Source organism: Tenrec ecaudatus, chromosome 8, assembly GCF_050624435.1.
Source record: "Tenrec ecaudatus isolate mTenEca1 chromosome 8, mTenEca1.hap1, whole genome shotgun sequence".
Taxonomy (NCBI): domain Eukaryota; kingdom Metazoa; phylum Chordata; class Mammalia; order Afrosoricida; family Tenrecidae; genus Tenrec; species Tenrec ecaudatus.
In genome coordinates this window covers 35,037,816-35,063,638 of record NC_134537.1, presented here as the reverse complement: position 1 = coordinate 35,063,638, position 25,823 = coordinate 35,037,816, and the positions used below count along the sequence as shown (strand labels likewise).

Sequence of the window (25,823 nt, the reverse complement as noted above, 5' to 3'; positions counted from 1 at the left end):
AATTTGTGCCTTCTTTATAGATGGGAAAACTAAAAGAGGGTAATTGTAGGGCTCAAAACCATTGAGTTTAGAATCATGTGGTGTGCAAGTTTTCTCACTTTCCTGTCATATATTGTTGTTCAAATCTTGATATGGCTCCCTTCTTATGGACCATTTGGTGATGTCTGTGAGTTGGCCTAGCCTCAGTGGAAGTGAGTTTGAGAGAGAGACAGAGAGTGCATATATTACATCTGATTATAGAATTCAACCAGACACTGTTCAGATTATTCCATATGTTTTAGCTTTTGCTCCCCAACTAGGCTTTAAGGTTTTATCCTTCCTGGGTTATTTCAGTATCACAAGGACAGTCTGGGAGCATGATAAGAACAAAAACATAGTTCCGATTCCAACGGAGCCAGCAATCAGTTCATAAGCTTCTACTCAGATTCAGTTGGAAGTTTTATGATAAATGAAAAAAAAATAACTTTTAGGATGGCAAAGAAGTTAGTCCAATGCCAATGCCAATCACCTAGAATGGAATTTTGCTCTAAGGTTTGATCTACTATAAAAACTACCATTTGAATGGTAATGGAAGCTGTGTTTTGTGTCATTTAATATGTATGCGCATCTGTGATGTGTTTAGCTGACTATTTTTGGTTGAGAAATGCTCAGAAAAAATAGAGGTATTCCTTATTAAGAATAACTGTGGAATAAGTTTCCATAATCTTATAGTCAAAACTTAGAAGGTGATCAGAACTGAGGAATTTTTTCTGTAGAGAGATGATGAGCAAGAACTTCTAACTCAGGTGGCTGAAGTAAATGGCAGTGATAATTTGTGATGCCTACAGTTATGAAACAATTACTAGATTAGCAATAAGAATATATTATTCATAGAAATTCATTCTTATAAGGGAAATAGAAGATGATCTCAGTTGCCTACCCTTTAGTGCAAAATTCCTTCTCCAAGAGGATGTACAGATGGATGAATATTTTCTGTTAGGGTCAAGCCAGATATTTAATAGTACAAACATTTCCCCTTTTCAATTTTGGATTAAATTCACCAAATTAAAATGTTCAAATATATTCATATATACATATTATAGTTTAAGCTGTCTATCAATCACCTATTGCTTATTTATCTGTCTGCACTTCACATGTAAAAAGTGAAATATCAAGAGAAAAACTCTCCTGCTGCCCAGGCCCCAGGCTGCTGGCAGTGAGTTACGGATTTTGCTTTGGTCTTCTGCGCTGACAGGGCTCAGATCCATAAGGGAAGGACTGGAGAAGTTCTGGCTGGTTCTATAGAGATGTTCTATTATTAATGAGAGCTAGATATAGGTTTGGTACATTGAGAATTCTTAAAACCAATTGTTTAAAACAATATTTTATATTGCACTGGGTGGAACAGGGGTTCTACAATACAGATACAGGGGTTCTAGATACAGATGAGGGCCTTAGAGACTCTCTAATCTGATCCCTTTCGTACAGATAGCCAAACAGGTGTTGAAGGGTTCTGGGAAATAGTGGTAATCAGTGGTGCTGCCAAGACGAGAAGCCAGTTCTCAATGTTAGAGTTTTGTCACTCGCTTTCTTTTTCCCACCAATTTTAATTGCTAGAGTTTAGTGTGAAAGAGTGATATTAACAAGGCAGTTTCTTTGTTCATAACATCACTGATCTTCTCCTTTCTGTCCCTTGTTTGGCTCTTCTAGCTCTCTTCAATTTAATTCCTGTGGGCCTGCGCGTGGTGGCCATCCAAGGGGTGAAGGCTAGCCTCTATGTGGCCATGAATGGTGAAGGCTACCTTTACAGCTCAGTAAGTACCTTGCATTGTGTGTGCGTGCACGTGTATGTATGTGTACATGTATGTGCCCACACACACACGCATTCACTTTTAACATGGCATTGAAAGATGATGAAGTAACAGTTCTTCAAGGGAAGAAAATTGGAGGTTGAAATCATTTCTGTTTTCTGAACTAATAAAGCTTACTCTTAGTATTACCCAGTTTTTCAGAATTATTTTGAGTGTCTTATAATTTGGAATGTTAAACAAATGTACTGTTGAATGAGAAAGAGCCAGGAATTCTCCATGTAATAAAAATTCCCTTTGTCATGCATCCATATTGTGTCTTTTGGTCAGTGAAACCGGGAGGGATTTTTCCTTTCTCCCTTCACTTCACTTTCAAGTACAGAAGCTGGTTTTGGAAGAGAAAGTCTTCAAACTGCCCTAGAGCCTTCTCTGTTGCTTTCAAAAGAAAGATCTTTCAGAACACATTCTTTTTGGTATGTATTTAATAAGCATGTGTAGTCACCAATATGCCATATTCTCAGGCAACCGATTATTTCAAAGGCGTGTCAATTTAGAGTAGGAGTGAGGTGTTTGTGGCTGGGATATCTGACTTTTAGTTGCACTGTCATTAACATTTAGATGTAATAAGGAAAATAATGATGAATTATTGTTGCTTTGGATAATTCCAGTGAGCTAAATTATTCCACAAGTGTTTTTTTCAGTATAACAAAAACTAAAACATAGAGATAATCTTAGTATAATATTGATTTCAGGACTTAATCAGTGATGAATAAGCCATGAAATGTAGTCTGTACAACCCCTGTTATACTTAAAAGGGTAGCTTGTATGCTATAATTTTACAACAGCTGTGTAATTAAGATCACTTGACTTAAATTGTTATTCAGAGGTCCAAGAAGAAGGAAAATGCTGAAGTCTGACTACGGAACTGGAGGGAGGAGGCAATTGGGTAGGACCTTGCGTGTGTGTCTCCACGAATGGAAGAGGACCGGGCTATTCCTCGGCAGTCTCTCAGAGACAGAAATACCTTCCTCTCACCTTGTTGTTCACAACTAGGGTTAAGATAAAGGGTCTGTGAACTAATACGGAGCAGTTTTAGGAACTTTTTAAGTAGAGAATTTTGCTGTGGAGAAATTAAAAAAAATAGAATGAACATTTTTGTAAAGCCAGTAAAATAATCACCCACTTAATGATCTGTTCTGTTGGCCTGGATAGTTCATCTACTTTTTCATTCAAACCCAAGTTGTCTGAAATCAAGAATGTGGATGATTTCCTGTGCTTGGGGTGCCTTGATGCAGCCAAGAGCCTTTTAGCAGCTCTGGGACAGTTGTAGAGCATCAGGTTCCCTGACTGGAAATTAAACCTCTTTTGGAAATGCTAATATTTTATTCTAAATAGAGACTGTGTAAAGATTTCCAACTCATCACAACCTTATAGGATAAAGGAGCACGGCTCCATAGGGTGTACATCTTCATGGAAGCAGACACTGGCTGGTTGATTCAAGCCAGAAAGGAGCCTTTGAGTAGCAGCCCAATGCTTATGCCATTGAACCCCCATGACTTCTCGAAAGGCCTGAAGAGGGCTGACCTCAGAGAGACTTTGCTGCAATCACACCCACAATGCTTCTCATCTGTGAGGTCTTCTTTAGCAGGGAGCTTATGGCAAGGTATAAACAGGCTGTCAGCACAACAGTTCCTGAAATGTATTTCTTATGCATTAAGCCTTGAAGTAATTTGGAAAGCAATTTTCTATTTCATCTAAAAGAGTGTAAGACTGTTAATCAACAAAGGCTAGGAGTAAGGTGTGTGCAAGGAGCAGTGAGCCTCTGGGAGACCAGGCTTAAACACATCTAAGATATAGCAGGTATGACCTATGTTTGGTACCATTTGAAATTTAGCAGCGATGATCAGTTTCCATGAACCCACTGTGGCCCAGTGTCCTTCCTCAAGTATGACAGATAACCAGAGAGGGAGGGACAGTGGGCATTCCAAGACAAACATGCTGGGCAGGAAGACACATCTACTGGTATGTCATCACTGTCAATGCATCTTGAAATTTAGGGGCAAGAAGAGTGCAATTAGCATAAATTAGAGATTTCCCTAAACATTTATCACCTGCATTGCAACCCCGTGCACTGGAGAAGTTTGAAAAGGTTCTAAAGAACACACGGAGAATCTAAGTGAGACTCACAAATGGAGTCATATCCCTGCTGTCAGTTGCCTGATTTCTATTCATATATAAACTACAAATTAATTCCCCTTGTTTTCGATTCTCCTCCCCTTGCTCAGGGACAGGAGAAGGAAGTAGTACCGACAGAGCGGCTCTTAGGTAGTGTACAGCTAGAGCTACAGGAGCCGTTCTAAAAGTATCTGAGTTTTAGTAGGTGGGTTTAATTTATACACGCATATTTTAAATTTATATAGTTATTTATTGGGTTTATTGTTTCACATGGATTTAGTTTTATCATGGTAGTTTTCATAGTGTGTGCACATGAGTATGTGTGTTTACACTTGTGCATGTTACCTTTTAAACTTCTCTTGTCATTTTATCTCCAGCATTATTAAAGTCCCCCACACCCCTATATTATTATTTTAAAATATTCTGCTAGTTTTTAAACTTAGGTTATTTGTGTTTCTGTAGTACTTACCCATGATTTTGAAAACATGTTGTTAGTTGCCAGTCAGGTTCAACTCATAACAACCTTATGTGTAACAAAATCCTCAAAATTGTTGATATTTGTAGCCACTGTGTTAATCCATTTCATTGGCCGTTCCCCCCTTTTTTGCTGACCTTCAAGTAAGAATGGTGTCATCTCTAGTAATTAATCCTTCCTGATGTCTGTCCATCCGCATTCCTCCTCAGAAGTATTCTGGCAGTAGTTACTCCAGGATTGATTTGTTTGTTTTTCAAAAAAAAATTGCATGGTAGATTACAAAAATTTTTAACACAATTCTAATGTGTCGGTTATTACGCGGTCTTCTATTTTAAATGTCCAGTTTTCAAGAGCTGACGAGGTCACTGAAATAGCCACGGCCTCAGTCAGGCAGAATGTAGTTATCAAGTGATATCAAGCTTTGAAAGACTTTTTTAAAAGGTCCACTGCAGCAGGCTTGCCCAGGTTTGATTTTTTTTCGACCACTGCATCCATGAGCATTGATTGTTGATCCAAGGAGAGTATAACCCTTGACAATTTTAATTTATTCTTCTATTATAATGTTATTATGAGTCCAGTTGTGAAGATCTTTGTCTTCATTGTGCTCAGATGAAAGCCAGATTGGAGTCTTTGAACTTCATCTTTAGATGTTCATCATTGTCTGCTTGTCCTCATATCCCACAAGCAAGGTTCTGCCATCTGTATATTGCAGCTTGTTGATGAGTCTTTCTAGAATCCTGTATCTTCTTCTACATATAGTTTATACACACATAATTACACAGTTTGCTGAAAAATTTTTGTTTCTGTATTTCGTTTTTTTTTAAAATTAAGAGTACTTTTAATTGGGGGCTCTTCCAGCTCTGATAGCAATCCAGACATGAATCGTAGTAAGCACATTTGTACATAGGTTACCATCATTATTTTCTAAATATTCAATTTCTGTTTGAACAGCCCTGAGCACATTTTCTTATCTCATAAACGTCACCACCCTTCTCACCAATTTGACTAGGTCTACTTTTTTCTGTAATTGTATACACCACTAGTTCTTGTTTTCAGATACCAATTAAATGTACCCAGATTTTAAATATGCATGCTGTGATTTTAATTTTGGTGTGCGTATGTGTTTCAATCTTTGTCCTGAATTTTCTTCTTAACAGCATCACTCGTTATCCTGTGTGTATGTTTATGTGTGTTAAGGACGATCAGTAATGAATTTGCTCAGTCTTATTATTCATGATAATCCCTTCTTTTCACTTTCACTCATGAATTACAGCTCGGATAGTTAAGACATTCTCACTTGACCAATATTTCCTAAGGTTTTAAAAAATATCCCATAGCTCTCTGATTTCTTTTATTGAACAGATGTTTAATTTTTATTGTCAGTATAATTGTCTCTCTTTTTTAGGCAGTCTTCCCTATGGAAATATCTAAGACTTTTTCCCCCCTCGTATTTTATTTTATGTATCTTCACAATAATGCCTCAGTGTGAATTAATCTATTTGCTAGAGATTAAGAAAGTGTATTTAACGAAAGAATCTTTCTTAATTCTAGAAAATTTTACCTCTAATTTTATCATACTATGTCTGGTCCATTGTTTTAAAGATACTACACAACATATTGTTCAGTTTCAAATTTAGCTATTCTAGAATTTATGCTCTCTATAATTTTAAAATTGTTTTCAACCATTTTCATTTTTGAAATGTCTGTAATAGTTTCTGTTTAATATCTACCATTCTTGATTTATATTTTTCCTTACTGGCTGCTTGTCATTTATTTATCGAGCAAGTTTTAATTTTGAACACATTTCCCCCTCATTTAAATGCCAGTTTTCTTATCTGTAAAGTAGAGAATTTGTTTTATTAATTCCTAAATTTCCTAAAGGAGCTCTCTGGTGCTGAAATGATTTAAACAGTTCTGTGCTAATGGAAATGTCATCAGTTGGAACCCATCAACCACTCAGCCAAAAAGAGATAAAGCAGTCTGCCTCCATAAAGATTCTCCAAAAGAAACCAAGCTCACTGCCATTAAGTCAATTCCAGCTCACAGAGATTCTGTAGGGAAGGATAGAGCTGCCCCTGTGGGTTTCCAAGACTGTAACTCTTTCGGGAAATAGAAAGCCTTGTCTTTTGCCCTCAAAGAGACTGGTGGTTTCGAACCGCTCACCCTGACTTTGTGATTAGCAATGCAATGCCTAACCACTACACCAAGAGGGCTTCTGGAAGCGCCATGCATTAGTTCTTCTCTGCCCTATAGGGTCACTATGAGTCAAAAATCAGGAACTCTATAGCAGCAGGCTTAATTTTTTATTTTGATTACTTTAATATTTGTATATTGTTGGTTAAGTGCCATCGACGCGGTTCCAACCCTCAGTGACCCCGTGCACAGCAGAGGGAAACCATGCCCAGCCCCGCACTGTCCTCACAACCGTTCCTCTGCCTGCGCCCATTGCTGCAACCACTGCCCATCAATCTCACCACGGCTTTCCTCTTGTCACCACTTCTCCATATTGTTATGGCAAGTCCCATTGACTCAGTTCTTCCTCTGGTCATCTGGAATACGCTGTATTAGCCAATTGCAGAGAAGCAATTAGCTCCGTCCTGTATTTCTGTCTCAGGCCCTGACGGTGCTGGCGCTTGCTTTGAGATCTGGAGTTTTCATGCATTTTTACATTTGTTCTAAAGGCACGTTGCTGCTTCTCTGACCTTCTCTCTGATTTTCTGAGAGCTGTTTGCCCTCAGCTCTATGTTAGGGGTGGATGCGAACAACTTCTGTTCCTGAACACCTTCCACAATAGCTCAGGAAATACTACTTTGGTATCACATCTGTTGAGACAGATTTTCCTTCAAGTTTTACCTTCTTCTCTTCAAGATAGTTCCCTTAATTTTTTTTTGCTGGTTATTTACTAGTTCTAAATGACTCGGAACATCCTATCCTTTGATGCTTCCTTCTCTTGGCGCTAGACTCGTTTTTTAAAAAGCTTGTAGAACCTCTTGCAATGTTCTCAACTTATCACAGTGCTTAAAGGCTCTTTGTGCATCTGTGCAGGAGGGAGGGAAGCACCGAGGGTGAGCTCCAAACGCACTGTCACTTTCTACTCTTCTTTATAAATGTATGCAAATTGGTATCTTCTTATACTTACGTCTTTTAAACAGATCCTGTGTGCATAAAATAATCCCAGATATTTATCTTTTGTAATAAAACATGAAACCAGAATATTTTAAAATTCTGCTGGGAAAATAGGTGATAGACTATTTCAGACAATTATCATGTATGATATATATAATAAAATATGTAAATGGGTCAAAGTATTGACAAATCTGAAACCATTAGCACTTTCCTTGATCGGTTCTCTAACTCATCTTATAGCTAAGCTAAAATATTAGCTGATAAACCACCTCTCTTTGTTGTCCATATTCAATGATAATTGCATACTTCCAAAAATCAAAACAAACGCATAGCCATGAGTCAGTTCTGATTCATGGCAGCCCTGTAGGGTAGGAGAGAACTGGTCCATTGTTGTTCTGGTTGCTTAGGTGCCATCGAGCCAGGTCCACCTCAGTGACTTTTCATTCAGCAGAATGAACCACTGCCTGGTCCCGCACCGTTCTTCACAATTGTGGTTATGATTGAGCCCTTTGCAGTCACGGTGTCCATCCATGTATCGAGGGCTTTCCACTCCCCCGCCCCTCACTAGTCCAAGCATGATGTCCTTCTCTAGGGACTGCTCTCTCCTGATAACATGTCCAAAGGATGTGAGACAAGGTGTCACCATGCTTGCTTCTTAGGGGCACTCTTTCTGTACCTCTTCCACTACAGGCTTGGCTGTTCTTTGGCAGTCTATGGTGCCTTCAATGTTCTTTGCCTGTATCAAATTTCAAATGTATCAGTTCTTCTTGGTCTTCCATATTCAACTTTCACATGCACACGAGGCAAATGAAAATGGCGTAGCTTGGCTCAGGTGCACCTCAATCCTTAAAGTAACATCCTTGCCTTTCAACACTTTAAAGAGTTCTTGCAGCAGGTTTACCCAATGTGTGATCTTTTGACTGCTGCTTACAGGAGCACTGATGGCAGATCCAAGCACGATCCAATCCTTGACAACCTAGGCCCTCTTTCTGTTCCTTTTGAACTGTTCCATAGGCTTTCTGACACCTTAAGTCTTTATAAAAACAGGCTGCCCCTCATCTTTCTCTTGAAGAATTGTGGGTCAAACTACCAACCTTTTGATTTTCAGGCTAGGGCTGAATTTGTGCTTTATTTGCACGGCCCTTGAATTATAATTTGGGTGATTGGCAAGAATTATATCATATTCATCTTCGTCACCTGGACCCCATATTACTCCCAACTACAGCATCAGCACATTCTCTGGTAAAGCACAGTTCTGAATGAAATCTTGTTGAAATGGAAAGAGTTTTCTACTCTGAAAATCCAAAACCAAAGCTGTGGCCATCAAATTGATTCTGACTCATGGTGACCCCAAAGGACAGAGTAGACATGACCTCTGGAATTTCCAAACCTACACATATTTACTAAAGGAGAGCCTCCCTCATCCTTCTCCAAAGGAGAGGCTGGTGAGTTTGAACTGCCACCCTTGCGGTTATCAGCACAACATATAACCCAAAGTGCCATCAATTTTGATTTTACAAATTTAATAAAACGGGACAGATTTTAAAAAGCTTCCAATGGTCAAATCTTTATTGGTGCCCAAACCATTCACTGCACCAATGTTGTTCTGCTCTTAAAGTCAATTTTCAATAAACCTGCAAGTCTTTGAAGATAGATTTATTGAAAACTTATCACATGTTTTATGCAAGGGGTTATGAAATGTGAGGGCTGTGTCTTCTTCAGGAATTACCTGTTGAAGTGAATGCCCTGTTCAACCACCGTACTCCCCTGTCTCTGTTCTCTTTCCCATCCAACCCCTACCCCTACTCCTGCCTGTTATTTCTATTCTAATTCCAGCTGGTAAGCAGACAGTGGTAGAAGAAATGATGTGAGAATTATATCCCATACTATTGATTAGGAAATAAAAGCAAAATTTTATGATTTAGGCAACACACCTCCCATAGAATTTAACACTTAAAATAGTTTAATTTGAATAATATGAAAAAATGTTTAGAACTTATAACTAACCTAAAAACAGTGTATAAAATAAACCTTAAGAAGTATTTTTAAATGAGACATTTCCTATTTTCAGCACTATTACCACTGGAATTTCAATGATTTATAATAATTAAAATGATTTTTTTAATGTTTCTTATTCTGACCAAAACCATGCTTCCTTACTTTTTATGCTCAATGTATTAGCAATGCCCTGGACTTATGGTGATCATTTCCAACATCTGTACTATGTAAATCAATGTAATATTGAGATACTGTTTCCAGTTGAGAGAAAGAATAATATTAAATATAGGAACACAAATTTTTATTGTTTTACACTCCCTTAGCCCTTATAATGCAAATATAAATTTAAACTATAAGTCAGTGATTGTGAGTTCTTAGACCAATCTATGTTTTCTAGTGAATAAGTGGTGTTCCTATGAGTTGTCTGGTGAGGAGCTATAACAATTCATTAGCAAATGTGTTGGTAAGAATAATATAACTTGTTTGGTTGCTGTTGTTTCAGAAAAGATTTTGGATTTATATTTTGTTTTAACAACAACTCCTTAAGGAAGGGCAGGTATGGAATGCTGGATTGTATAAAAACCCGAGGCTTAGCGAGATTTGTTGACTTAAATCCATCTTACTAAATAGTAGAACCAGATCTTGCATCTAGGTCTTACCTTCAGGAGCAGTAAACTTTCTACAACACCACACTGCGCTGTACTTAATGAATGTTAAAACCTTTCCACGGAGCAGTATGTTTCCTCCCCCCATCCTTTCAGATAAGCCATCTTTTAGAGCTTTGCAAAGACGTCACGTATAGAATTGCCAGATGGCATCAAAGCCGCTCAAGCCACAGAAAGGTTAGTAATTGAGATGTGCTCACTCGGTACAGGTATGTCAAGAAAACTGACATTCTAGCTCAATGTTCTGTTTTCGTGAACACTACTTGTTTGTTGCTGGGACTGTCTATACTGTTCCAACATAATGTCAAGAGCTTGATTCTTTGGGAAGCCACGCAGCCTGTCATCAGGTGTACTATGCCTTTATTAAAATAATGAGAATAATAACAACAGGTAAAATGAGAGAGGGAAACCTTGACTGCTGCCTACTCGTTTGTTCCACACGTAGAATTCCTTAATTAATTCAGTGCTTCAGCCAAACAAAGTTAAGCTTGTGAGAAGTTCCTGAATTTATATCAGAAAACTGAATCAAGACCAATCAAGAAACATGGAGCATGTCCAGAGGAAGAACAGAGTGATATAAGGGAAGAACCAACAAACAAATAAACAAACAAACCAAAATGATTTCATGCCCACTAGGTGGTAAAAGTACTTTTGAATTTACTCTAATTTCTTTCACTTCCCCAACATCATTGGTGGCCAAATTGCCCCATAATTCAGCACCCAGTAAATATTTTTCTGATTTTTTTGCAGCCAAGGTAACTTTCACATTTTGTATTAAGGCAATTTAGCCATATATCGTTTTTAGTCTGTTGCTGTTTTTTATTGTTGCTGCTGTTTGCTTTCATGTCATACCTTTCCCATCAGATGCAAGCCCCTTGTAGTTGGGATTATGTCTCCTATAGAACCTTATCTCCCTGCTATAGGACTGAAATGGAATTATCTTATAAATGCTTCTATGAAAGTTCACGAATCTGCTGATGAGTGTAGCTCACGCAATTTAATTCTGGCAGTAACTCATTGTCCTTCTGGCCTTTACTCTATCGTCTTTTGTAATAATTTTGCAGATTGTGACTGTAGACCTTTTATAATTCAGTTAATTGGTTCCTCTTTGATTGGGATATGACTGTCCTTTGATGGCAATTTGAAACTTTTAACAATATCTAGAGGAACCTTACTGCTCATTCTCTTGTGTGGAGGGTGATACCAAGGTGTATTTTTAAGATGTGATACTATTTGTATTTATTACTGAGTAGAGAAGCCCGAGGAGACAGCACATTTAAAAAAAATAGACCAGTATATCTTCCTGGGACCCCAGAAGATCATTGTAGCTTATCCCTAAGTGCAAGACTAATTGTGAGATGAAATGAGAGTTGTTTCTGTTAGTGTTATTAGTAGTAGTAGTTAAACATCTAGAACCGAAGAGGTGGTGGTGGTGTGAGGTGTCACTGTTTCAATCCATCTCTTCTAGGACCGTCTTTTGCTTCTCTCCCCGTCTACCAAGTATGTTGTCCAGCTTCTCTGATAATTTTCTCAGCACACAGCTTGAACATGTAAGAGGAGAGGCTACAACCCTGATGCCCACTCTTCCTGATTTTAATCCATGCAGTATCCCTTGGCTCTATTCACACAATTGCTTCCTGTTTCATGTACAAGTTCTGCATGAGTACAATTCAGTGGTCTGGAATTCCTATTTGTATTAAGGCTACCCAAAGTTTGTCATGATCCACACAGTCAAATGCCTTTTATTGTCAATAAAATACAAGTATGTGTCCTTCTGATATTGTCTGCTTTCAGCCAAGATCCGTGCAACATCAGCAATTACATCCTTTGTTTCAAGTCCTCTTCTGACTTGGTCCTGTCGGTGTACTGCTGCAAATGTTGTTGAATGCCCTTCAGCAAAAATGTACTTGCATGTGATATCGATGACATTGTTCTATAACTTGAGCATTCTGTTCATCACCTTTCTTTGGCCTGGGTACAAACAAGGATCTCTTCCAGTTGGGGGGTCAAGTCATTGTGTTCCAAATTTCCTGGCATAGAAGAATGAGGGCATCTTGTGATTCATCAGCTTGTTGAGATACTATACTGGAATTTGAATTTCCTCATTACATTAGTTCTTCAGGGAAATGTCTGAAATCTGAAGCATATTTAGAGTTATTTGGGACAAAATATCATGTGGATAAAGTTTTGAAATTGATGGATAGGAAAGGGAGAGGGAGGAGAAGAGATGCATAGGAAAAGGGAGGAAAAGAGGGAGGAGGTGAAGGAGGACAAAGAGTGATGGAGGGAGAAAGAGAGAAAAATCATCTCAGTTATCAATGCCAAATGAATCACATGAATATTGACTTTAATGATGTTTAAATGGAGATATTCATGGTCAAATGATAGATGCGTATTAATCAATTAGATTATTAAATATTCACTTTAGGTCATTTACTTTGCTTTTCTCTTCTCATCTCGTGTGGTTTTCTTGAAATTTGTAATATTTCTGTTTTATCTTAGGGTAATGTTTGGTCATAGCTCTTAGGAAGGAATTACCTCTTTTGCCTATTTCTTCCCCTTTAACTTGAAAATAGTACCCCAATTCAAATACAAAACAAAATATGCAGGTCTAGTAAGATTAATGAAGTAAAATTTAGACCATGATAGTAAGGGGAGGGAATCTTAAGGAACCAGAGGATAGTTATGGGTTTCTTCAGTGCTATTCTGCACACTGAACATATTATCTTTCTCTTCTGTGTTGCCCTTCTGTGAGGGACTGTCCAATTATGTTACAGATGGGATTTGGGTCTCTGCTTTGTCTATGCATCTTCATGTCAAATTGATTGCCTGTTTTTGAACTTCTGAAACGTATTCTGGTTGACACCTCATGATCACAGAGGCTGGTGTGCTTCTTCTGTAGTGGACTTTCTTGCTTCCTTGCTAGACGGCCACTTGTTTAACTTCAAGCCTTTAAGACCCCGGATGCTGTATCATTTAATAGCTGGGCACCATCAGCTTTCTTCAGCTTGCTGTAAGGATTGATTGTATCCTATTCAAACTCTAAAAGTCCCAAGATGCATCAACTGATGAATGGATAAAATGTGGTATGTTTGAGATGCGTGTGTAATAGCAAAAGAATGAAGTTCTGGTACACCTTACAACACGGATGAACCTTAAAAACTTGCAAAGTGAAAGAAACCAGGCAAAAAAACCCACATGTTAAATTGCTCCATTGAAGTGCCAGAATAGTCAGATCTATGGATAGTAAGTATATTTGTGCTTGTGTTGGGCTAATGGAAAGGTAGGGATGATGTTCTGTCAGGGTTAAAGAATGTGGAGTTTCTTTGGGGGACAATGAAAATGTTGTAAAATTGAATGTGGTGTTGGATCTACAACTGTGTGAGTGTGCCAACAACTATTGGACTTTCAACTTTAAATGGATGAACTATGTGGCATATGTATTATATCTTCATAATAGGACAGCGCTTTAAATTTCAATGATCTGTTTGACCATGATTTAGTAGAGATTATACAGTAAATAAAATTATTTTCCTTTAAGGTGTTCAGCACACATCAATTGAATTATAATTTTTGTTGGTGTAAAGTAACACAAAGGTGTGAATTTCCTCACAATTGGAGAGGTGTGACAAAAGTTTAACAGAAGTGTGGAAGCAAAGAATGACAAGGGGAGTGGACGCCGAGGAGAATCCAAATCCCCATCATGAATCTGTGTCCCGCAAGTATAGACACCAGTGACGTTGGTTATACAATACTAGCTTTGAGAGAAGCAATATTCTAATAAGATTAATATTTGGCAGAACTAGTATTTGGCTTTACTTGATTAGCTTGACCTTCTAAATTATTATTCTCAAGGCTTTACAAATGTATCCATATCTATCAATGAGGTGGTACACTTGTGAGGCTACATATTCAAATTAAAGAAGCCATGGAAGCACAACAATTAAGTGTCTGGCTCTTAAGTGAAAGCTTGTCAGTTCAAATCTACCAAGCCGCTCTGCAGGAGGAAGACCTGGCAGTCTGGTTGGTGTTGTTTAGTTTGCAGCTGAGAGAATCCCAGGGAACTGCCCACTGGGTCACAGGGGTCCCTGTGTTTCAGAAATGACTACTCTCCTCGGCACTTAACACCAATGCTTCAGGCAATTGAGTCCTTACGTGGTGCAAACGCTTAAATGCTTAACTGCAAGCAAAAGGTTTGGTGGTTGGAGGCCACCCAGAGAAACAAGTGAAGGTAAGAAGGTAGTCTGTTTCTGCAAAGTCACAACCTTGAAAACGCTGTGAAGTGCCACCCTGCACACCTGCAGTTGCCATGGTCAAAATCAACCCGGTGGCATCTAATGATAACCACATGTTGACTTCACGGGATATATTTTTGCTTTCTCTCCCTTTTGCTCAACTTTATAATGTATTTTGAGGAATTCTTGAATATTTTGTCACTTAAAATTGTACCCCAAGGCTATGTAATGAATAACAGATAAAGATACATGTCTCTATATTGGACATACACAGTTCCATGCCTTACAGACAGAATATATTATCATATTTTCATACAAATAATCCTTGCATTATACATCTGCTCAGAAACAAGCTACCCTCTCACATGCTAGCTTTGTCTGTGCATTATATATTTGTGTGTATCATTTACAAAGCTAGCTTATATGCAAAACCATGATACTTCTTAATACTAGCTTAGAAATTACAAGTTAGCATGTGCATTGGGCTATTGATTGAAAGTTACACAAACATATACATGCTCTCTATGATTAAATTCCTATTTTTTATTTTGTACATGTTGTGGTAGAAACACTTGGAGATGATTTCTACAAAAGAGAAATTGCACCTTGCACGTATGTGTTCTGAATCACAGAAGAAACCGTTCTGTCCATTAAAAAGTTAGCTAACTTCTGCCAAGTCCAATCCAACTCATAGCAATTTTATAGGACTGGGTAGAACTGCCCCATGGGGTTTCCAAAGGTGTAAATTTTATGAGAGCAGACTGCCATGTCTTTCTTCCTGGGAGTGGCTTCTAGATTCCAACCACCAACCTTTTGATTGACTTGTAGTTAAGAGCTTAAACTACAGCATTGTCCTTCTTTTTATTAATGGGTTTTATTTCATTTTCTGTGTTTGCCTTCTGCATATTATTTTGTATGACCCATTTCATGTTTTTATGGCTCTTCTTATGCTTTCAAATGATAAGGTATCCAGGAAGGGAGTTGTTTTTACATGATCAGTGGAGAGTAATTCTTTAATTTATAAAGAGGGATCAGAAGTATATAACTGATATACAATATTTACATTGCATTTTAAACATACAAAGCGTGCTGCATTCAGTATTTCAGTTGATTCCTACACTTGCGATGTATGCAAAATGAGTTAGTGTCCATGGCTTGTCAATGAGTGACAACTTTGGGAGATACGGAATTTTCTTCATGTCTCAACTTAGTGCCAGACCGGGATCAAATTGTCCAGTGTCCATTCTAAGGTAGTCTTCATTGTAAAGTGCTAAGATGTTTAAAGTACTCGTGATTTAATTTCTTAAAATGGCTTACTTGCAGCTTTCAATCTATCAAGTAAAATAAATTTCTATAGATTTGGTTTAAAGGTCTTCATCATTTAAATTGTAATTTCCTAGATATTTTAAGATGGATGTTTTGCCATTAGATCTGATAACATTGCTTGTCTTACAATTTGGTTTAATTTAAAAAAATATTTGATATTGAAATAATATGTGAGCTAATAGTGAGATAATTGTGAACATTCACAAATTAGTACCCAAATTTTATCTCAGAATTTATTTCTTTGCCTCCTTCAGTGCCTGATTTTTGCTGTGAATTTTTGGAAGTATGACATTTATTTAGAAAGGTCTCAGTGGTTATCTGCTAATTTTTTAACCCAATACTAATTTGTCATTATTATTATAGCCGGAAACACAGTGCTGAATATAGAGCAGTACTTTTTTAAAATAAGGGTTTCATTTTAATGATTTTAACTGAATTTCTTGGTCCTCATTCTCAAGTCTATGTTTCCAAGAAAACTTATTGGTATCTTATTCATTATAAAAGGGAGAGATATACAGCCTTCCCTATGTAAGATGCGTTGCAGGAGAACGGGAGAGGAAGTTGTGTAGCCTATAGCCAAGATGAAAAATGCAGAAGGAAGCAACTGGCCACACTCCAGACTCTTTTCAGAGACAAATCCATGAGGCCAAAGTGGAAAATGAAGCTTCAGAAAACAGCCCCCGAAGAGGCATGATTTATCTTGTGTGATAATAAATGTAACTCTTGTGAGCCCTGTTAGTTGCTTGACCACTTCATTGGCATCCAAGCGTGCCCGTCTTTGCACATTATCACCTCCTCAGCAAGCTCTTCACGTGCAGTCCAGATACTTCCCGAGCGTTCATATTTTTCTTTTACGTTTGTCCTTCCTTCCCTTACAGGGTGGAGAGATCTTCTCTTCCTCTTTTAGGGTTTTCTATGTATGTAGTCTAAGAGTCTTCCAAATACATCCATGTCCGACACCACCGACCAGTGCTGTACCCCGTCTGGCATCAGTTTTATGACTTTCAGTCATCTTAAGATCATTTTTATGACGTTTCTATGCCTTTAATCCTCTTGAGATCAACCAGCTTAGATTAGGAGCTCCGTCTCCAATATTGACTAATGATAAAATTGTATTTTCATTGGAACAGCTCCAATATTGACAGCTTCTGTGCCTGAGGTGTGTACGTGTGATAGTAGTTAGGACGTGGTTCTTTTAGCATGATTTTTCCCCCCCTCTCCGTTCTTGTTCTATGATCAGAGACACAAGGAACATAATACAGTTGCATTTTGCATAGTGCTTGGCATGTGGTTAATATTCTAAAACGGTTGGTTGTTGTGAAGAACAGATGAGTTTTTTGAATGTTTTATTTCTATTATACCTCTATCTCAGCCATTATCCACATCTATTCCCCAGCTCTCTGTGCCTCTTTTCAATTAGCAAGATGTCTGATACTTCGTGATGGCTATAAAAGTATTCCCCCCCACACTTTTATGAAGATAAAAATGCAAATATCATACAATTACATAGTTCAATCATATTTAAAGAGCTCTCTATATATATCACCACAATCATATCTAGTGTGCGGTTGCCCTTCCTGTATTCGTTATTTGCTCCTCAATTCCCCTCAGTCTTGGTGTGTACAGTTTAAGCTTGGATGCCTTTCCCTCCATTGTCTTTGGATGTGTTATTTTTAATCTTTGGATCGCACAGGCTGGTGTGCTTCTTCCACATGAACTAGGTTGCTGCTTCACTTAGATAGCTGCTTGTTTGAATACAAGCAAAAAGTGTTTATCACATGACACATTTTAACTCTTTGATAGGACGACTGTGATCATAGTTTCCCCAAAGCGTGTTAACTATTTCCAGTAGTCTCATAAATACCTCTTTTTTCAGTTGAATTTTATTTTCTTTCTTTCTCATTTTTAAATCATTTTATTGGGAACTCTTACAACTCATCACAATCCATGCATCCATCCATTGTGTCAATCATATTTGTACATATGTTGCCATCATCATTTTAAAAACATTTTCTTTTTACTTAAGCCCTTGTTACCAACTTCTCATTTTGTTTTCCTCTCTCCCCCATCCTCCTTCCCTCATGACTCCTCAATAATTTATAAATTATTGCTTGTCTCCTGTCTTACACTGACTACAGTTTCCTTTTACCCATTTTTCTATTATTCCTCCCCTTGGATGGGGGGAGTTGTTATATGTCAGTCATTCTGATCAGTTATCCCTTTCTGCCTCCACCTTTCATGTACTCTCCTGGTACCACTACTCTTATTACTGGTTGGTCCTGAGGGGTTTATCTGTCCTGGATTCCTTGTGTTGTGAGCTCTTATCTGTACCAGTGTACATATGCTAGTCCAGCTGAATTTGAAAGGTATAATTCGGGTCATGAAAGTAGAAGGGAGGAAGCATTAAAGAGCAAAAAGAAAGTTATATGTTTCATAGGTGCTGTACCTCACCATAACTAGCTTGTCTCTTCCATGTAATCCTTCCATGAGGGGATGTCCAAATGTATGCAGATGGGCTTTGGGTCTCCGCTCTGCACTCCCCATCATTCACATTGATATGAGTTTTTGTTCTGGGCCTTTGATGCATAATACCTGATCCCATAGACAGACATGTCATGCTAACCATAGGCTGGTGTGATTCTTCCATGTAGGCTATGTTGCTTCTCAGCTAGATGGCCACTTATTTAACTTCAAGCTTTTAAGACCCCAGATGCTATATCTTTTGATAGCTAGGCACCATGAGCCATCTTCACCACATTTGCTTATGCACATATTTGTCTTCTATGATTGTTTCAGGGAAGGTGAGCATCACAGAATGCCAAGTTATTAGAAAAATGAGGGAATACTTGAGCAGAGACCCAATGCCTGCTACCTAAGTATTTAACATATAACTATATGTACATAAATTGATCTTCCTATCATTATATATAAATATATTTACATGTGGACTTGCCTGTATTTAGACCTCTATAAATTACCTTTGCCTGCTACTTCTTTCCTCTATTTGCTGTTACTTTCCTCTTGTCCCACTGTCATAAATATAGTCAATTACTATAATTGTTGAGCATGTGATTACTTTTTCATCTTTTGGAGCATGTGGTAGTCTGGATTGACTAGAGAAACAAATTATAGGGACACTCATATTTGTATAAGAAAGGTTTGTATACTAGAGCAATTGAATATTGAGAAACATTCCAGCCAAGTCCATATCAAGTCCATAAGTCTGATATTAATCCATATGTCTAATACCAATCTATAAATTCCTCTCCAGAATCACCAAAAACATGTAATGATGTTAAATGTAGGACCATCACAGTCAAATTATTAGGAAGTCTTGTGGATTCAGTGGCAGTATAAGCGTCTCAGCACTGGCAGGGATCTCCATGTGACTTCTTCAGCTGTAGCATAGCTAGAAATATCTCATAGGGAGTAAGCATTTTTCCTGCCTCCAGCAAACTATTATTTCCTTAGTGCCTACAAATGAGGTCACCAAGCTGTGACCTGATTGACAGGCCAAACTCTACCCCTTCACTCTCAAGTCTTAAAGTGACACCATATTATGTAACTACCACAGAGCATTTGATTGACGAATTTTGCAGGTCTCTTGTTGGGTGCATGCATATTTATTATACTCACTGATTCTTGGTCTACTGTTCCCTTGAGCATTATATAGTGCCCCTCCTTATTTCTTGTTATGGCTTGCATCTTGAGATCATTTTGTCCAAGATTAGTATTGCAACCCCTGCTTTTTTTGAATTGCCATTTGCTTAGTATATTTTTCTCCTGCCTGTGATTCTCACCCTATTCTTCTCTGTAATCTGGAGATGTGTCTCTTGTAGCTAGCAGATCAGCAGATTGTGTTTTCTAAGCCAGTCATCTAGTCTCTGTCTTTTAATGCCTGATTTCAGCCCATTGATATTCAGGGTTATTACATCCATTTGTGGACTCTGTGATATCATCTTGTACTTTTTGTGTTAGATGTTTGCCTCCCTTCCTTCCTTAACAGTGTGTTGTGCTGTGTGTGTGCGCACACGTGTGTGTTTCATTCTTGCCTTCTTTTTACTGTTGAACCAATGGTGTCTTGGGGGCTGTTTTCGCTTTGTTGACCTCTGTGTGAATTCTATGTGGTGGCCTCTCATTTGTGTTTGGTGAGTGTTGTTCTTCCGCCCATACTGTGTAGGCAAGGATATTTTGTAGGACTGGGTTTCTTTTAATGTATTCCTTTGAGTTTTTCTTGTCTAGGAATATTCTTACTCCTCTATCGTGATAGATAATTTGGCTGGATAGAGTATTCTTCAGTTTGCGTTATTTTCTTTCAATTTTCAGAGTATGTTACTGCACTCTCTCGTCTTCATAGTGTCTGCTGGTAGTTCTGAGTGTATACTTATATGGGTGTATTTATAGGTGACTGTGTTTTTTTTCATAACTGTTCTTAAGATTTTCTCCTTTTCCTCAGAGTTGAATGGTTTAACTATTATATGCCTTGGCATATTCTTATTGGGATTCAGTCTAGCAGGTGTTCCTTTGGTCTCCTGAATGGTTGCTTGGTTTTCATTCATTAAGCTAGGGTAGCTTTCCTCTAAGAATTCCCTCCCTATTTTGCTGTTGACTTCTTCATCGTTTCTTGTTCCTGTAGTCCAATTATTTTAATGTTGTGCCTCTTCATAGCATCAGACATGGTTCCCAGGTTTTCTTCTGCTTCTCTGATGATCTTGCTTGACTATCTTTCCCATTGCTTGAAGTCTATCTGTTGCACTCTAGGTCAGTGGTACGATTCTCTGCCTCTTCAAGTCTGTGTTTCCCTTTGTTGTTGGGCCTTTATCTCCGCTATCGTTTCATCCTTTTTCTGTATTGCTTCCTTCATATCCTGTATAACTCTAAACAGCATCCTGAAGATTTCTCTCTTTGACACCAACATCTGTCTCTTCTATGACTGCAGTTAGGTTCAGGTTATCCTCTGAGGTTAGATTTTGTTTCTCCTGTTTTGTTGTTGAGGCTGTTGAGGCATGACTGCTGTTTATGTGTCATTTTGAAGGCACCCAGTCCCATTTTCCCAGGAGTCAAAGAAACTTGGGCTCTCTTTTCGGTATGAATGCTTCTGTGGGCTGCCTGTAGCTAATTTCCCTGAGAGTTGTACTTCCCCTTTGTCTCACTTCAACCTATCCTATCGGGACTCTGTTGTTTGGAGGGCAGATTGGATGGCTCTCTCAGTTGTCAGGCTCTGAGGTCAGCCTGCATTGTGCTCTGGTAACTCTTGGGTTTCCATAGGGGCCTGTTTGCAGGCTTGGGAGTTGTGCACATAGTTCTGAAGGTAGGGGTGGGCTAGGGATAGGAGCTGTCTGTTCCCACCAAGAGGCACTGCAGACAGGTGGGAGGATGGTAAAAAGGGCCTCGTTATGTCTGTTAAAGTGCATCTCCGCCCGGAGCACAGAGGGTGGGGCAGTGTTGGGTAGTAGGGAAAAGGTAGAAAGGAGAATGCCAGTCTTAGAGGAGGAATCACCAATACGCAGCAGGAGGGCCCCATGATGTTTGGAGCATCCAACTGTGGCTGCATGAGCCTCTGCTGGGTGGCTGGTGGGCTTGGGGCACTGTGGCCAGGGTGTAGTGGTCCAGGGTGATAGCTGCAGTGTTGTCAGCAACAAGTAGGTGGCTCAGGCTGGACCAGTTCCTTTAGCAGGCCCGGGTCCTAAGAACTCCAAAGTGGGTGCATGAAATGGGTTGGAACTCAGCTTCTGGTTCAGGGAAGCACTCTGAGCTGTCACAGGAATTAACCAACAGCCTCAGAACCCCTACACAGCTCCCAAATATCCCCAGTCACTGATCTTTACAGAGCTCCCAGCATGAGCTGCCTACCTCATTGCCATCTTGTTGGATCTCTCCATATATCATCTTTCTTGAAGAGCCATTAAAGTTGTTAATTTCATTCTTTAGTTACTGTAAAGAATCCATTTAGAATACAGTATCTCTGTATGTTTCACCTAGAAACCGGCAAGAGCTGCCCTCATGGGGAGCTCACTCTGAGCCCTCTAAGAGGAAGTCAAGTTAATATTTTCATAAAATGCGAAGCAAATTATAGAATTATTCACCTTTGGAAATTGAAAGAAGCTATGCTTTCCATATTATGAAACAGAAATCTATACTCTAGACTTTAAAAATATTTTCATAATCCAGGTCACACACTTATTCGCCCATAGAGGTTTTCCAGAATGCATTCAAGTACTTGTACAAGAACAGCATTGATTTTTACTGTGCTTTATTCAGTGGTTTCAACTGGATTAATGATGAGCTGATGTCATGCTAAGTACAAACATAATGCAGGGGAACAAAGATTGTGATCCACCAGAGTTCTCATAGAACTCTGCTTTTTGTCCATTAACCAGTCATCTCTTTAAGTGTGAACAGAGCCATGTATGATTATGGAAGTTTTTCACTTATCGATGTCGCTTCTTTATGGCCTGATCCACTGCACACTTAGCTCCATTAATTTTTTCTTATAATGGTCTAAACTTTAGTTCAATAGAATTGAACCTTAGCTTTGCTGCCCATTACATTCTTTTTTTTTCGCCCATTACATTCTTAACAAATCTTTTTTTATATATATTCTCACTCCGTGTGTCATCAGATTCTTTGATAACCTTACTCTATATAATCATTCAGCTGCATATCTATCAAAGGTTCATCAAATTCTTAGAATACATAAAAGGACTGGCCAATAGATGGAGGTATACATGGTACCATTCAGAAAAAAATGATGTTTGTTCTCTCCATTTCCTACATTCTGTCGTTGGAGAATCAGAACTGCTAAACCATTGAGAACAGCAGGTGTGTGTATGCCTGTGTGAGGAGTACGTGTATATACTGGATACTGGTGGTAGCAATCAGTAGACTAGGGCTCCTCTCATGGGTGTGGTCGGGCAGAAATTCTCCTCATTCTTTTTTCTCCTAACATTGTAGCGATTACATAAACAAAAACATATTTCCAGGATATGTTTCAGACTATTTATTAACCCTTTTGTAAAACGTTTCCTGTTTATAATGCCATTGGATCATCATAAAACTAGCCAAGAGGGGTTGTATTGATTAGTGTAATCACCATTATTTGAGAAAATGGCAAGTCAAAGGTGATAGAGGTTATTAATTACCCATGTCAAATGTAAATAATCAGCCTCCTGACTCCTTACCCTGGGAGTTTTTTTCTTGTTGGTCAGGGAATTTCCTATTTCATACCTACGCCTTTCTCTCCTTTATTTGCAGAATAAATATTTTATTTCCTGTATAAGGAAGGCTTTCTGATTAAGAATTTTACTTATTGTTGTTATTTTTTTTAGAAAACCTGGAAGCATAGAGGTTTACTTATTTGGGCCATCAGGAAAGCCGTCATGAGCTGCTAACCTGGATTTGAATCTGCCATTAAAATCCACTATGTGGGAGAAAGATGAGGCTTTCTGATCCCATAAAGATTCACAACTTCAGAAACCATAAGGGAAGTTCTGCTCAAGGCTGCAGGGTCAGTGTAAGTTGGAATCAACTTGAAGCCAGTAGGGTATTATTATTTGGAAACAATAATTTGAACTCAGTAGATTGGTTTGGGGTGTAATCTGGAAGTCAACACTGTGTCTTGAGGTTGTGGGAGCTAGAGAGAAGATCAGACTTGTTGGAGTCTGGTTAGGAGGTAGAATTTGAATGCGAGGTAGACGGACAAAGAGCAACTCAAAATTCATTTGTAGGGGGAAAAAGTTAAAGGGATTTATTCTTCTGCTCAATTAAATGAATTAATATAACTGTGTGTATTCACTTTCTATATCTCCATGAAAATTAAAACTGTTGAGATTCTACTTTTAATGGTGCCTGCCATCTTAACAATCAAAAAACGATGGAAGAGTTTTGATGGGAAAAGTGATCCAAGGATTTTATTTAAATTAGCCAAGTAAAATTTGAGACCTCTGCCCATCCATCTATCTATAGTTTTTCTCTTTATTTCATTTTGATGTTTTCCCTTCATCTTTTCTTTGTTTTTTTCTAATATTTATCTAATAGGAATTTGTTGAGTACTTTATATGTCCACAGTAGTGAAAATTGTGCTTTGAGTATGTATAATAGAAAAAAGGACATGAATATTTTGATTTCAAAGAAGCTTATAGTCCAGTGGAATAGGAAAACCATTCAAAAATTAAAACCACAATTGTTAAAATTCTAAGTATTTAATATGCAGCATATGAGGTCTCAAAATATTATGGCAATATGGATTAGAGAAGGTATTTTCAAATCCTTGTCTGGAAGTGTGGTTGATAGGAATAGGTTCTACTGATTTGTGTACAGAAAATACTGAACTGATTTGGATACAGGAAAAATACTGGCTATCATAACCTGTTCTCAACTGGATATAATATTTATTATTATACAAATATAATGTATGGTATACTCATAGCCACTGAGTCAATTCTTAATCATAGGAACTCTATAGGGAAAAGTAAAACTCTCCCTGTGGGTTTCTGAGACTGTAACTCTTTACAAGAAGAGAATGCCTAATTTCTCGCCCAAAGAGCAGCTGGTGGTTTCAAACTGTTGACCTTGAGGTTAGCAACCCAACACATAACCACTATGTCACCAGGGTTTAATATGAGAAATTATACTATAAATATATTTGAATATGAGATGAGAAACTGACTCCTTTGAAGTTCTTTAATAAAAATCTCCTATGTAGTAAAGCTAATTTGTAGTGTAAAGAGTAGATATTCCATTCACAAAGACCATAGAACTATCTGTGTGGTAGACTGCTTAATATAATTTACAAGGATTATGCCATACTTACATTTATGTGTATATGTGAATGGAGGGAAAATATAATTTCAGGGAGTAATAGATGACATAGCTAAATGGGACATGTGATAAGTAGTCAATACCTAACTCCCAAAAGGACCTATAGAAAGCCTTAGCATAACCCTCTAGGATACATGAAATGTGGTCAAAATGGTGAAGGTTAAGAGAAGACTGTTGAGGATCCCGTGAATATACATCTTTCTAGTTCTATACCCCATTGCTTTGGGGGATAGTTAATAGGAATAAGGGTTCTATCCATTTTTGAGTGCTTACTGCAAGTTTGGACTTTTAAAATATATTCACTCAATGAGTACCACTACGCCTCAAAATATGTCCTGGAATCAGCTCCTTTCATAGGTAAGGAAAAAATGATGGAATGACGTACTCAACATAACATGAATGGAAGCTGAAGCTTTTGACTATATCGCATATTGCTTTTCTAATAATAAGAAAATGGATAGTGTTATTTATGTGGTGCTTGGTGGGTTTAAAGAACTTCAACATCAATTACTTATTATTTTGTAAAAAACAAATGCCACAACTTTCCTGTGAAGTACGTTAAGTCAGTAACTATCACATGATGAGAAAAATTAAGGCCCAGAGAAGCTATCACACATGAGTAATAAATTAAAATATAAACAAAGCAAGTTCAGGCCTATTTACTGTAAGCCCTAAGTACAGTTCAGTACACTCTGATGTCTGTTCCTGATTTAAATACACATAAACATATCTAATTCTAAGTGAATTTACAATCATATTGCCTAAAAGAAAATTGCTTCTGGAGCTTGGGAGGGTAAACTTCAGTCTCTCAGTAATTATCTTATGCATCATACAGTCTTCACTGTAGTCTGATAAATGAGATGTCACTGTCCTTAGCAGCAAGGATCACTGCTGCTGCCTTCTGATTGGCTCCATCTGTTGCTAGGAGGAGTTTCCAGCTCTCAGCAGCTGCCAGAGAGGCAGGCATTTTTCTGAGCAGAGCTGAGCCCAGGTTGCCAGTCACTAGAAAAGGACTGTGCCCTAACCTGGCAAGGACATCCTTCAAGTAAATATTTTTGTCAACTAGGCAGGCAGAATACCTTCTTCTGATGCTTTTTCATTGATTTTTGTGAAGCCAGTGTTGTTTTTTTTCTTTCTTTTCATGGCAATTCACTTGCTTAGTTGCTGACAGGCCATATTCATGTACCTTCCAAAAGAATAAGTAAATTCCAATTAA

At 38.1% G+C, this 25,823-nt stretch overlaps 1 protein-coding gene across 1 annotated transcript in view; it reads left to right on the top strand.

The window, feature by feature from the left end:
- The window catches only part of FGF12 (fibroblast growth factor 12), a 288,260-nt gene that overhangs the window by 93,715 nt on the left and 168,722 nt on the right, over positions 1 to 25,823 (top strand). The window contains exon 3 of the mRNA XM_075556215.1: positions 1,690 to 1,793. Within this exon, the coding sequence (XP_075412330.1) occupies positions 1,690 to 1,793 (104 nt within the window). The remainder of the gene's footprint in view (positions 1 to 1,689; positions 1,794 to 25,823) is intronic.